At 53.3% G+C, this 14,702-nt stretch overlaps 1 protein-coding gene across 1 annotated transcript; it reads left to right on the top strand.

The window, feature by feature from the left end:
- Positions 1-5,139: 5,139 nt before the first annotated feature.
- Positions 5,140-14,277, top strand: Emilin1 (elastin microfibril interfacer 1). Its single transcript, XM_070025207.1, has 8 exons — positions 5,140-5,762; positions 6,614-6,739; positions 7,205-7,425; positions 9,052-10,971; positions 11,451-11,567; positions 12,392-12,409; positions 12,552-12,689; positions 13,299-14,277. The coding sequence occupies exons 1-8, from the start codon at positions 5,593-5,595 to the stop codon at positions 13,634-13,636; spliced, it is 3,048 nt and encodes a 1,015-aa protein (XP_069881308.1). The 5' UTR covers positions 5,140-5,592; the 3' UTR covers positions 13,637-14,277.
- The last annotated feature ends 425 nt before the right edge of the window (positions 14,278-14,702 follow it).

The raw sequence follows: 14,702 nt of genomic DNA on the forward strand, positions 1-14,702 counted from the left end.
CTTTCAGGGGGGTGGCTCCTAACTCAAGTCCCGCCTTGAATATTGTGCGGTTCCCTTGGCCTCCCCTCCCAATTCCCCTTTCCCTCACCATTTCCCAGAAGTTTCATGGTTAGAATCCCCAACCCACATAACGTCCTCCACATAATGGTGAAACCCAGACACACTCCCCATGCAGCCCTCAGTGAGCTTGTGTGTTCCCAGCTCTTCTCTGGGAGAAGGCAGGTGTAGATCCTAAAGGATTACACATCATTATGCTTCCTGTCTCCTGGAAATCTGAAGCAGATCCAAGTCAACCAGACACTTGGGTCTACTGTTGAATCAGAACTAGACTTTACTTTTTAAAAATAAGCAATTCTTCTAGGCTACCACGGAAGGTAAACTTTCTACCTACAGACGACATGAAAGAAAGCCTTTAGAAGTGCTTCAGATTTCCAAAGCTGTCCTAAGCTAGCTGACTAGCAGACAACCACAGCTGAAGGGCATCGTCAAGGTGTGTGCGCGCGCGCGCGCGCTCACACACGCGCGCGCACATGCACGTGCACACACGCACTCCTACACAATCCTGCTGGGGCTTGAACTCAGGTCCTTGTGGTCTCACTTGGCTTTTTGGTTCAAGGCTAGCACTCTTCCATTTGAACCACACCTCCACTTCCAGCTTTCTACCGATTAATTGGAGATAAGAATCTCTCAGATATATGTTCCCAGGTTGTCTCTGAACCATGATCCTCAGATTTCAGCCATCTGAATGGCTAGGATTATAGGTATGAACCACTAATACCTCATTTTATAAAGAAAAACCTGAGTCCTGGAGGGTAATCTTGCCAAGGGTCTACCACTGATTAAAGTCAGCTTAACTTGTTCTCACCTCCATTCTATATTCCATTTGGGACTATGGACACAATAGGTTGTTCTAAAGTCCAGGAGAAGAGAGAAAGCCTAGAGTCCAAGAAAAGAGAGAAATGATTTATTTTAAAACCAACCAGAAATGTTCTTCACCTTCCAGCACTTCCTGTATCTAGGTCAGCAAATCTTTATCAGCCTTGAATGGATCATTTGGCTTAGTGCTTGGAAGAGAAAATAAAAAAATGGTATCTAGAACTGAACTAAGGACAACAGAAAAACAAACTGATAGAAATGATATGGGAAATAAGACAGGCAAAACTGCATCCTGAAGGAAGTTGAGAAGGGAGATTGGAAGGGACACTAGAGCTTAATCTCTGATTCAATTCGTGTGATGTTTTCAAGGAAAGGACAAAAGGTTAGGGTTAGGCTTCAGAGTTTGGAATCTGCAAGACCTGGAGAAAGAGACTGGACCAAGTCCATGCTCCTAAAATATTGTGCCTGGTAGAAAGGTTGAAAGGGGGAAAATGTATGCATTTGGGAAGCAGTGGACTTTGACTCAAGACTCTTTTTTTTTTTTTTCTTTTTTATGAACTCTGGGCTTAGGCACTGTCCCTGAGTACTTTGCTCAAGGCTAGTGCTCTACCATTTGAGCCACAGTACCACTTCCGGTTCTCTGGGAGATAAGTCTCACGGACTTTCCTGCATGGGCTGGCTTTGAACTGTGATCCTCAGATCTCAGCCTCCTGAGTATCTAGGATTACAGGTGTGAGCCGCAGGCAACTGGCTCAAGACTCTTTACAAGTTTGAATTCCCATCTTGGTTGACATAAGTCCAATTCATGATTCCCCTTCTCTTCCCTACATTCAATCATTTGACAGGAGTGCTAGACATTGCTGGTGCCCCCTACTGTCCTGTCCCTGAAAACATTGAACTCAGAGTTCAGTCTGTGATACTTAAAATGAATGAGTTAGTTGTCTAGTATGGCAAGATTTCTCACTGGCATGAGATTCTTGGAAATCCCAATTTGGGAGAAGTTTTAAATAGGCCCTGCTCCAGTGTTCCAGCAACTTAACCTTTTTTGGTGTCTGCAGTTATTTCCAGTTGCTTTTGGAAATTTGTGGCTGGAAATGTGTGCCACCACTATAATACCACTGCCACCTTCACTACCACCACTGCATCCTTTCCAGCCTTAATTTCTATTGAAGCCTGCTTTCCCATCACCAGGCCAGCAGTGGGAATTGTTCTCCCCAGTGACCCAGGAGCCACTGATTTATTGGTAATCTCGCAGACATTCATTTCAGTTTCTAGTCTTGGCTCCTAATTACAAGGCTAAATGAAATGCAACCTACTGGAATTATTTCAAAGCCAGCATTTTTGAGTTGACATAATTAAACTGTTATAACATTTTTTTAACTCCAGGGACAGAAGAGGAAATGAGTAGTAACAGGGCAGTGACAAGATGGTTGAGATGTTTGTTGTTGTTGTTGTTGTTTAGGTTGCCAGAGGGCCCCGAAGGGAGAGAAGACGAAGAATAGAGAAGAAAACCTATAACAGCAGCCAGAGCAATCTGGAAGGGAAGTGGACAGGCTCTCTGCCAGAGTCAGGGACAAAGATGCTAGCCTCCACAGACAGATTCTTGAGATAGGATCCCCTGTGAACATTTCTTTTAAATCTCCCTTTGTGCTGGTCCCTAGGCTTGTAAGGCACAGGCACAGATTTCTACTTCTCTTGGTTCTGGTGTTTATTTTCACCACCCTGACTTTGCACAAACATTTCTTCCAGCCATCAGGGTCATATTCTAAGAGGCAGATCACCCACAGTCATGCTGAAGATTTGGTAGCATCTATTCTAAAGATCATTTTATAAGGGGTTCCTAGAATCCAGATCCTCATTTCTAACCATCTTATGGATATATTTTTTTTTCCAGCTTATTCTCATCTTGGGTTGAGGACATGGCTCAAGTAGTAGAGTGTCTGCATAGCAAGCACAGCATGAGCCCCTAAGTTCAGATCCTAATACCTCAAAACAAAAATTTGCTTCTCTTTTCTACCTCCCCATCCTGGCTCAAACCCTGGAATCTTCTCTGGTGTGTTCTTTCCATCTGGGCCCTTACTACCTACACAGTCACCAAGCAATCACAACCTCCTCTTTTTTTCCTCATGGTCATTATTACCATCCAAGCTTGTCCGTATCATTTTGTAATGTAGAATTTGGAAGGGGTCCTAGACAATGAGCAAGCTTCCAATGATGGCATGGGATTTGCTCAAAATTACAATGCTAGTTGGTGTGAGACTATAGTCTTTGGTCCCTGATACTCTGTCCATTGATTGCCGGCACCTCCTTTCCTTTCCTTCTCTTTCCTCGTTCCCCTTTCTATTTCCCCCTTTCCTGCCACTTTCTCCTTTCCCCTTTCTTTTTTCTTTTCCTTTCCCCTTTCCTTTCCTTTCCTTCCTTTCTTTTTGTTGGTCCTGGAGCTTGAACTCAGGGCCTGGATTTTCTCCCTGAGCTTTTTTGCTCAAAGCCTAGTGCTCTACCACTTGAGCCACAGCTCCACTTCCAGCTTTTGGGTAGTTAATTGGAGATAAGAGTCTCACAAACTTTCCTGCCTGGGCAGGAAACCACAATCCTCAGAGCTCAGCCTCCTGAGTAGCTAGGATTACAGGTGTGAGCAATCAGTGTCGGACCTTTTGAGTCTTTTCTATGTATACCTGTGCTTCTCTACTCTAAAACCTTACAATCCAATCTCATTATCTATTACTTGAGCCTTTCCCTAATTTGCTCATAATCTGCCTCTCGATTTTTGCCCTACTTGTTCCTGACACACAGAAAAGCTAACATATCTTGAACATTTATCATATTCCAAGTACTGTTTAAAATGTTTCACATATATTAGCTTACTTAATCCTCACAAAGCTAGGATAAAGGCTACTCCTATTATCTCTGTATTGTAAAGAAGGAAACAGGTAGGCCATATTCCCTGACAGAAATCTCTGCCCTTCCTCGGTCTCTATTTTTTGCTTCCTCCCTGCCACCCAGCGCTGTTCAACTTCTGTCTTTTCCGGCAGCTCTTCTCTGACTACCCCAGCAGCCAGCTGTTTCTCCCCTCCTCTTAGCCAGAACACACATCATCCCTTTGTCTTGGCCTCTTGGCAGTTGATCTGTCCTGCTTTCTGGTGGTTCTTCTCCGCTTAGGGACTGTGTTCTATTCTCTGACAGCCTGACTTGTTTCTTAGTTGGCAATGCCTGAGTCTTCGATATGACTTTGTGACAGAAGCACCATCACAGTGCCCAGCACCTTCGTGCCTCCCCTCCATCTAATACCTCTTCTCCCACTTGGGAAAGCCTGGTTCAGAGCACAGTTGGAAGAGGAGGCCAGGCTTGCAGGTCAGACATCTTACCAGGAGCTTTCATGCCAAGCTGAGGGCTCTTGGCCTGTTGAAGAGAGGGGACTGGCCCTTAGGCCAGGGAGTAAAAGGACCTAACTTATCACTACCACCCCACCCCATTTCCTGATTCCTTTCTTCCTTTTCTGTGTTCTCTGGATTTCCTGCCTGCCTCGGTGGACTCCATCTTTTCCTCCTCCCCCCGGGAGCTGCTGTCTCTTCTCTCTGACTTGTTTCTCCTGAGTCACTGACCTGGGTGTTTAGAGTTGCTTGATTTGTACATTAGAGGACATTGACTTTCTGTGTAACCCTGAACAAGTTACTTTCCCACTTGGGGCCTTAGTGTTCACATCTCTAAAAGAGGCATCTGGACCAGATAGGGAGGGAGCTCCTGCTGAGCCCTGTACATTCATTCTCCCCTATATAGTCTTGCCTCCTGCTTTCCCCTTGGCTCCCTCCCTCCTTCCCCATCCTTTCCCATGGGAGGCTGTCCTGGCCCAGGAGAGCTGGGACTCTAACTCCTATTCCCGGTCCTAGTCACCAGTCCTGGGCCTCCTGTCCAGCTCTGGCCCTGGCTCCATGTGTCCTGTCTGAGAGCTTGGCCCCAAGCCCTGCAGCAACTCCACATTTCTGTTTTTCCTTTTCTCTCTCTCTCTCTCTCTCTCTCTCTCTCTCTCTCTCTCTCTCTCTCTCTCTCTCTCTCTCTCTCTCTTTCTCCCTCTCTCTCTCTCCCCCCCCTCTCTTTCTCTCTCTCTCCCAGAGTTAACAAGAAGCAGATGTGGCGCACGATGGTTGGAGAGGTGGGGGGGAGGAAGGGGGAGGCTGGACCGCCAGCCAGACAGGGGGGGAAGGGAGGGGAATGAGAGAGGAGGGAGGAGGCTGGCCCGCCTCACAGTCACTCTTGTGCCTCTGAACAGCCACAGGGGTAAAGCTTGTCACCCCCCAGGATCTGGTCATCAGGGAAAAGGGCAGGGAGACCAGAGGAGGGCCAGCTGGGGCCAGGGGGTGGAGGCTCAGGAAGCAGCATCTGAGAAGGGCAGGGACCAGGCGCAGGAGGCCAGGGGCCCAGAGAACAGACTCCCCTCAGAAGTGCAGAAGAGGAGAGCGGAAGGAACCGAGGGAGGGACAGACAGGAGTCTGAGAAGGAAAGAAGAGGGGGAGAGGGGTCAGGCCTGGCAGCCAAGGAGGAGGCGTGTGGCTGGGCCTGTGTGGCTGGGGGCTGCCGGCCTTGGCTTCCTGCGGGGCACAGGGCGGCCGGGCGTGCTGTCCCGTGGAGCCTGGGAGCAGCGGCATCCCCCGGGGCCAGGCAGAGGCACTAATTGTCAGATCGGGATGTGCCTCTGATTGCTGAAAGGAGTCCCCCACCATGGCCCCCAGCACCCTCTGGAGCTGCTACCTCTGCTGCCTGCTCACTGCAGCCACCAAAGCTGCCAGCTACCCTCCTCGAGGTTACAGCCTCTACACAGGGGGCAACGGGGCCCTCAGCCCTGGGAGGACCCAGGCCCAGAACGCTCCCCGGCCCGCCAGCCGCCACAGGTAAGAGGGTGTCCCAGCGCAGGGTGGAGGGGGGCGGGAAGATGTATGGGTGTGCTGGGTACCTTCCTTGGCTGTACTTTTAATGCAAGAAAGAGGGGAGAGACAAAACCAATCCATCAATGGCCCCTCACATGCCTATCTTCTTGTAGGGTGTGTTCCAGAACCCAGGTGATCTATGGTGGGAGGAGGACCAGCTCCCACCACCTCCCTATGAGGACCTGCATTTTGAGGGCCCAGGGAAAAGACTTTCATAGAAATGGGCCAGGCCTTCCTGCCTGGTGCCAGCTGTATGCCAGCCCTGGATCTTCAGGGCTTCCTTGGCCCATGCAGTGATCCTGTAATTCTAACACCACTCCTGGTCTGCTCCCCAGCTGTGGATCAAGGGCCAGCTTGAATGGGGCCAAGAGGGCAGCGCTCAAACCCCAAGAGGGGCAGAGCTCATCAGTGGTTTATTCTCTACTTAACCCTGACCATACTCTGGCCTGCTCTGTCCTTTCTGTGCGGTGGGAGGTCTATATCCAGGGGATCATCCGCAGATACCCAGCTGGCCATTGTACACATAGTATGACCAGTTGGGACAAGCATTTGTGTGACTTTAGAAGTAGCTAAGACTACATCTACTGACTTCTTTCAGTTATGGTTTTCCATTCTGTACTCCCCCCCCGCATCTTGAAAAGTCTTTATCTGCTATGGCTAAACAGGAAGGCGTGGGGGGTGAGGGCTGCCCCTGCCCGAGCCCTGGTTCTCACTGGTCCCCAGAGGCCCTTTGTCAGACCCTCTGGTAAACCTCTGAATCCTGGTCTGGGGCGTGTATCTCTGGTCCTTTGGCCCACATAGGATTGTGTCTACAGGAACTGGTGTGCTTATGTGGTGACCCGGACTGTGAGCTGTGTCCTTGAAGATGGAGTAGAAAGTTTCATCAAGTCAGACTACCAACCCTGCAGCTGGGGCCAGCCCCAATGTCCCGGAAGCATCATGTGAGCCCCCAGCATGGGGAAATGGGAACTTGGTGGGAAATCAGCAAGGGCAGAAGGCTGGTGGCCATTTAGGGAGTTTGTACAAAGCTGATATGGGGGGAGATGACAAGGTTGCAGTCAGAGCCATTTTGAGGAGATGCTAGGGCAGCAGTTTGGCTGGTGGGATATTGAAAGCACAATTCCCTTGCCTCTGGCCCTCAGCCTTCTCTGGGACAGGTCAGGAGCTCAAGGTTCCTGCATATGACAAGGGGAGCAGAGATTTGACTCTTGGACAAAAAGCTGACAGCTGTCAACTGAGCAAGGCCACATACTGGCCAGAAAGGGGGACCCGGCATGAAATACAGTCATTGCTCCTCAGCAGTTGCTGATCTCTGAGGACAGGGACCAGTTGCTGATCTCTGAGGACAGGGCCCAGGGTCACTAACAGCATAGAGAGAATAGACTCCCCCCCTCTACCTTTGCCAGGTATCGGAACTTCTTCCGTCCTCGCTACCGTGTGGCCTACAAGACAGTGACAGACATGGAATGGCGGTGCTGTCAAGGGTATAGGGGTGATGACTGTGGAGAAGGTCTTGCCTCAGCACTGGGGCCTGCACTCTCTACCCCACACCCCAGGCCCCGTCCTGCCCGCCCCAATCTCTCTGGCTCCAGTGCGGGCAGCCATCTCAGTGGACTAGGGGGAGAAGGTGAGTGTGGGAGCGGCTGGAAAGGAGTAGGGATCCTGGGTAGAAAATCTGGGGGGCAAACTGCTAAGGGAAAACCATTACATGCTAAATCAGAGGGAAGAGAGAGCCAGAATTCCAGTTAGTGAGATCCTGAGATTGCAGAGTGTGTGTGTGTGTGTGTGTGTGTGTGTGTGTGTGTGTGTGTGTGTGTGTGTGTGTGTGTGTGTGTGTGTGTGTGTGTGTGTGTGTGTGTGTGTGTGTGTGTGTGTGTGTGTGTGTGTGTGTGTGTGTGTGGCTGTCAGGCAGAATGAGAGTAGGAAAGTCAGAAAGACAGACCAGATGGGCAAAGAGGCAGAAAGAGAATGTGCTCACACACGCCCACATGTGGCCAAGATCCTTCCTAGCTGGGCACAGCTGCAGAAGGAAGGAATTCCTTTGGGAAGCTCTGTCTATGGAGAAAACAGTGGAGACTACAAGTCCTAGCATGCACTGCATCTGACTACAGATCCCAGACCCCTCCATGGCCTCTGGAGACTGCAGGTCCCAGAATGCAGCAGTCCTTGCTTGTCTTCACTCCCTTGTGTACAAAAGGCACACCGGATGTGCTGTTTTTCTGACAAAGAGATAGCCGTACTATAATTAGGGAAACAGGAACTTCTGGCTGATTCTAACCATCCAACCAGAATCCCAGCAGGCGTGTCACCGAGCTCTTGTTTGTCCCCGTGGTGTTGTAGGGAAGTGTGCTCAGCCATTGCTACTGTGTGATGTCCAGAGTGCCTCCCATTTTGTGTCATTTGATAGTCCCATGATAGCAGATAGCCCCATTTCATTTCCAGATGAAATGACAATATCCATAAAGTTAAGAGACACTGTGGACAAGTAGAGCAGGCTTGATGGCAAGACAGATAATCTGGGTTTGCAATTTGGCTTTGCCATTTGTTACAATTAACCAGCTGGTTAATTCTTTTGGTTCTCTGTTTCTCAAGCCATCAAATGGGAAGAAAGAGTTGTCTGGGAATGTGGCTTAGTGGTTTAATTCCTCAGTACCACATAAATGGGGAGGGGGTGGGGGGGAGGGAAGGCCAAGAGGGGGGAAGTGGTGCTATGGCTCAAATGGTAGAGTGCTACCCTTGAGCACAGAGAAGCTCAGGGACAGCACCCAGGCCCTGAGTTCAAGCCCCAGGACTGGCCAAAAAAAAAGGAAGAGTTAAGAGTATCTTCCTGGGGAGAATCTGTAGGAAGGAATATGGAGCCATAATCCAAATCTGGCCTAGAGGAATTCAGTGAATGGAATTTTCTTTCTTCTTTTCTTGCCCAAAGGGGAGGTAGGGGCAGTGAAGCCTCTGACTCTTGCCAGAGGTAGGGTATTTTTTTTGCCAGTCCTGAGGCTTGAACTCAGGGCCTGAGCACTGTCCCTGAACCTCTCTATACTCAAGGCTAGAACTCTACTAATTGAGCCACAGCGCCTCTTCCAGCTTTTTCTGCTTATGTGGTACAGAGAAATTGAACCCAGAGCTTCATGCATGCTAGGCAAGCACTCTACCTGAGTCACATTCCCAGCCCCAGGTTAGGGTAAGCAGGGCCTAGGAGGTAGGCACTGGGCTCTGAGGTTCAGCCCCTCTGTGCTCTTCCTTTTCCTCTCTTCAGGTCCTGGGGAGTCAGAGAAAGTGCAGCAGCTGGAGCAGCAGGTGCAGAGCCTGACCAAGGAGATGCAAGGCCTTCAGAGTGTCCTGCAGGGGCTGAGTGGGCGCCTGGCAGAAGACGTGCAACGGGCCGTGGAGACAGCCTTCAATGGGAGGCAGCAGCCAGCAGATGCAGCTGCCCGTCCTGGCGTGCACGAAACCCTCAATGAGATCCAGCACCAACTGCAACTGCTTGACAACCGTGTCTCCACCCATGACCAAGAGCTGGGCCACCTCAACAACCATCACAATGGTGGTAGTGGTGGAGAAGGCAGAGTCCCGGCTCCAGCCCCAGCTGGCCCCAGTGAGGAGCTGCTCAGGCAGCTGGAGCGGCGGCTGCAGGAATCCTGCTCTGTGTGCCTGGCCGGGCTAGATGGCTTCCGCCAGCAGCAGCAGGAAGACAGGGAGCGGCTGCGGGCACTGGAGAAATCACTGGCTGCTGTGGAGGAGCGGCAGCGGCAGCTCCTGGGACCTGCCATGGGTCGCAGGCCCCTTCAGGAATGCTGCCCTCCAGAGCTGGGCCGACGACTGGCAGAGCTGGAGCGAAGGCTGGATGTAGTGGCTGGCTCGGTGACAGTGTTGAGCGGGCGACGCGGAACAGAGCTGGGAGGAGCTGCGGGGCAAGGGGGTCACCCCCCAGGCTATACCAGCCTAGCCTCCCGCCTCTCTCGCCTGGAGGATCGCTTCAACTCTACCCTGGGTCCCTCAGAGGACCAGGAAGAGGGCTGGCCCAAGGAACCCGGGGGCCTAGTCCATTGGCTGCCTGCTACCCGGGGCCGATTAGAGAAGCTGGAGGGGCTATTGGCTAATGTGAGTGGGAGGCTGGGTGGACGCTTGGATCTCCTGGAAGAACAGGTGGCAGGGGCTGTGCAGGCATGTGGGCAGCTCTGTTCTGCAGTCCCCCGGGAGCAGGACTCTGCAGCCAGTGAGATCCTCAGGGCCTTGGAGCGTCGCGTGCTGGACAGTGAGGGCCAACTGCGGCTGGTGGGCTCGGGCCTGCATAAGGTAGGGGCGGCAGGAGAGGCCCAGCAGGTCCTGCTGGAGAAACTGCAAGGGGTCATGAGCCAGCTCCAGGAGCGCATGGATGCACAGGAGGAGGCAGCCTCAGTACTCGCACTGCGGCTGAATCTCACAGCTACACAGCTGGGCCAACTGGAGGATCTGTTGCAGGCCCGTGGAGACGAGGGCTGTGGGGCCTGCAGTGGTGTCCAGGAGGAGCTGGGCCGCCTTCGGGATGGTGTGGAGCGCTGCTCCTGTCCCCTGTTACCTCCGCGGGGCCCTGGGGCTGGTCCAGGTGTTGGAGGACCAAGCCGTGGGCCCCTGGATGGCTTCAGCGTGTTTGGGGGCAGTTCAGGCTCAGCCCTTCAGGCCCTGCAAGGAGAGCTGTCTGAGGTCATTCTCACCTTCAGTTCCCTCAATGACTCACTCCATGAGCTGCAGACCACCGTGGAGGGCCAGGGTGCGGATCTGGCAGACCTCGGGGCCACCAAGGACAGCATCATTTCTGAGATCAACAGGTTGCAACAGGAGGCAACAGAGCACATTACAGAAAGTGAGGAGCGCTTCCGAGGCCTGGAGGAGGGGCAGGCACAGGCTGGCCAGTGCCCCAGCCTGGAGGGGCGATTGGGTCGCCTTGAGGGAGTCTGTGAGCGGCTGGACACTGTGGCTGCGGGATTGCAAGGACTGCGTGAAGGCCTTTCCAGACACGTAGCTGGGCTCTGGGCTGGGCTACGGGAAACCAACAGCACCACCCTGACACAGGCTGCCCTGCTAGAGAAGCTGCTGGGGGGACAAGCAGGCCTGGGCAGACGGCTCAGTGCCCTCAACAGCTCCTTGCTGCTCCTGGAAGACCGCCTGCAGCAGCTCAGCCTGAAGGATCACACTGGTGAGAGCAAAGGGAGGCAGGACAGCCATTTCCTTCTTCCTTCATTTCCTTCATCTCATTTATCTCCTCTTGGCTCTCCCAAGTACAAATTATAGCCCCAGCCACTTTCCCAGGAGTCATTATGTCCAGAGAGAAGATGCAAGATCCTAACTCCCTCCCCATCTTCTGACTGCTCAGACCTGGGGGTGGAGGTGCCACTCAGAAACCAACATATGGGGCTGGGAAGGTGGCTCAGTGGTAGAGCGCTTGCCTTGTATGCCTGAGGCCCTGGGCTTGATTCCTCAGCATCACATAAGAAAAAAGAAAAAAGCCGGAAGTGGCACTGTGGCTCAAGTGGTAGAGCGCTAGCCTTGAGCTGAAGAGCTGAGGGACAGCGTTCAGGCCCCACAACCAGACCCCCCCCAAAAAAGAAACCAACATGTCCACACAATTTTGTCATCCCTTTATGACTCTCCCTCCACTTAATTTTCTCGCCATAGGGCCTTCTGGTGAGGCTGGGCCCCCAGGACCTCCTGGAGTCCAGGGCCCCCCAGGCCCTGCTGGACCTCCTGGCCTTCCAGGCAAGGATGGACTAAAGGGACCCATTGGACCACCAGGTATGTGGGTTTGTTATATAGCCAGAGTTGCTACCTACTTGGGCAACCCTAGATGTGAAATTCTATTCTCTGATCTTCATAGAGAAAGGAGGAAGAGATAAGAAATTGAGGAGTTCTAATGTATGGCAGTGGAAAGAGAAGAAAATGACTAGGAGCTGAGATGGTCGCTGTATTCGGCCATTGGATATATTAGTTCTACAGGTATACTGAAGATTAAGGATGAGCTATAAGGGTCATCTAGGATGTGAAAGGCTGAAGGCTAGGATTCACAGCCCAGCAATTAAACAAAACAGACCCTGCCCATTCCTCCTTTTCTTGGTACCCTATTCCAGCTTTGAAATCTACCTAGCATGCAGAGTAGAAAGAAATTCAGCAAGGCAGGGCACCAGTGGCTCACGCCTGTAATCCTAGCTACTCAGGAGACTGAGATCTGAGGATCAAGGTTCAAAGCCAGCCCTGGTAGGAAAGTCTGTGAGACTCTTATCTCCAATTGACCACCAGAAAAGTGGCACTGTGGCTCAAGTGGTAGAGTACTCACCTTGAGCTGAAGAGTTCAGGTATAGTGCCCAGGCCCAGAGTTCAATCCCCACAACTGACAAAAGAAGGAAAGAAAGAACGAAAGAAAGAACGAAAGAAAGAAAGAAAGAAAGAAAGAAAGAAAGAAAGAAAGAAAGAAAGAAAGGAAGGAAGGAAGGAAGGAAGGAAGAAAGAGAGAGAAAGAGAGAAAAAGAGAGAAAGAGAGAAATTAATTCAGCAGCAGCTATTTGCTGAGTGACTTGATTCAGCTGCCCTACTTCTCACTGCTCCCTTTCCTGTTCCCACAGGTCCCCAAGGTGAACAGGGTAAGTTCTCATTCAATTCTGGAGGAAAGAGAGCCAAACTCAGGGCTGGAAGATGGAAACCATTGGGCTGCCTGGGTAGAGGGGAGGGTAACCAGCAAATTGACTAATGACCTATTCTAACATCCACCTTACCCTAACCCAGGAGAGGAGGGGGCACCAGCAGTCTCTGTGCCCCGGGTGGCATTTTCAGCTGCCTTGAGTTTGCCCCGATCAGAACCAGGCACAGTCCCCTTCGACAGAATCCTGCTCAATGATGGAGGCTACTATGACCCAGAGACAGGTGAGCAAAGAAGGTACTGGGTTGAGTACTTCCTGGGTTGGATACTTAGGGAAATGGCTACAGCAGGACAGTGATAGTGTTATTTTTGCCTCTTCAGATAACATGAATTCATTCTCTAGTTTAAATGACCCCTACTCTCTCCTTTACTTCACTCCTCCTCACCCCAGCTTTAGCCCTTTAGCTGAAAGAATAGGTGAGAAGAGGACATTTCCCTCCCCAGATCTTTACTGGGGTCTATTTTAAGTGCATTGGGATGGGCATCTGTCTGGCAAGCCTAGACAAGTGGGAGTTCAAACCCCAGTACTGACAAATATATATGGTGCTGGTGATTTAGCTCATTTGCCAAGCATGTATAAGGCCCTGAGTTTGGTTCCCAACTCTACATCCACAGGGGGAAAAAAAATTAAAAGAGGGAAACACACACACACACACACACACACACACACACACACACACAGAAGGGGAAATGAGAGGGGAGGGCGCGATTCCCCTACAGTTGTCCACCTAATTCAAAAGAGGTGCAAGGCCTTCCCCCTGTGGTCTAGGAGGGCCCCCTAAAGTCTTCCAGGCCTTGCCATGTCTCCCCCTGATGTCCTTTCTTGTCCCCAGGTGTGTTCACCGCGCCACTAGCTGGCCGCTACTTGCTGAGCGCGGTGCTCACGGGACACAGGCACGAGAAAGTGGAGGCGGTGCTGTCCCGCTCTAACCTGGGCGTGGCCCGCATCGACTCGGGGGGTTACGAACCCGAGGGTCTGGAGAACAAGCCGGTGGCCGAGAGCCAGCCCAGCCCCGGCGCTCTGGGCGTCTTCAGCCTCATCCTGCCGCTGCAGCCCGGGGACACCGTCTGTATCGACCTGGTTATGGGGCAGCTCGCGCACTCGGAGGAGCCGCTCACCATCTTCAGCGGAGCTCTGCTCTACGGGGACCTGGAGCTTGAGCGGGCGTAGACCAGCCGCATAGTCTCCACCGCCACACCGCCACACAGGAGCCTTTCCGGGCACCCAGCCCTCGGGGAGCCGCTGCACCAGCCCCGCCGCGCTGCAGACGCCCAGAGCGGCCTCCCCACGCGCCGGGGCACACGAGCGCGGGGTCCCGGGCGCCCCCAGTCCAGCCCCAGCCATCGGCCTGAGCACGGCCCCTCCGGATCCCCCCGGACCCTCGCTCCAGGAGCCGGAGCTGATCCTGGATCCTTGATCCTCGATCCTCGCACCCCTTGCTCCTCCCTCCACCGGCCTCCAGGCCACTTCCCTGGCTCTATCCAGGGCGTGCCCGGGCCCGCAACGCCACCGTCATTCTAAACTATTCAGGAATAATAAAGACACTTTTTTTTTTTTTTACAAAAACTTAACATTTTGCCCCAGTATAGGTTCGCGAGGAGGCAAAAATCTGCCAGCCGGGACCCGACAGCCTGGCTGGGGACCCCGGGCCTCCCACGGCACCCGCTCCCTTCCACCCTCTTTAGCCCCAGAAGTGCGGGTCGCCAGGTGGGCCGGGATGCGGGGTCCCTGCGGGGTCCTCCGCCGGGTCACGTCGGTTCCCCCGGCCTCCGCTAGGGGCCGCTGCGCCCGAGACTTCAGTCCTAGCCACCGGACACCCGCCCACCTCCAGGGCTCCTGGCGGATGGGAAGGGCCGGGCTCCCGGGCAGGGCGGGCCCCCAGCGCGAGGCCGCTCCTGGGGGCTGCGTGGTGGCTGCAGCTGCCCCCCTCGGCCCAGCTCCGGTCCAGAGTCGCCAGACGCCTGGCGGGCGAAGGCCAGGCCTGGAGGTGGCCCGCGGCTGTGCGCTTCCGCTCTGCATCCTCGGGTTGCCCGGGGGCGCGCCGGAGGAGGGGCTGCGCCGGAGGAGGGGCTGCGCCGGAGGAGGGGCTGCGCCGGAGGAGGGGCTGCGCCGGAGGAGGGGCTGCGCCGCCGGGCTGACAGGTGAGGCGTTGCCAGCGGCCCGCAACCTGCGCTCTGCAGCTGCCCGAGGCTTCCTGCGGGAGGAGCTCGGCACGCCTCCCGGGAGGAGCCTGGGG

The sequence above is a fragment of the Dipodomys merriami genome, unplaced genomic scaffold (genome assembly GCF_024711535.1).
Source record: "Dipodomys merriami isolate MVZ:Mamm:240054 unplaced genomic scaffold, mDipMer1.0.p SCAF_17, whole genome shotgun sequence".
NCBI lineage: Eukaryota > Metazoa > Chordata > Mammalia > Rodentia > Heteromyidae > Dipodomys > Dipodomys merriami.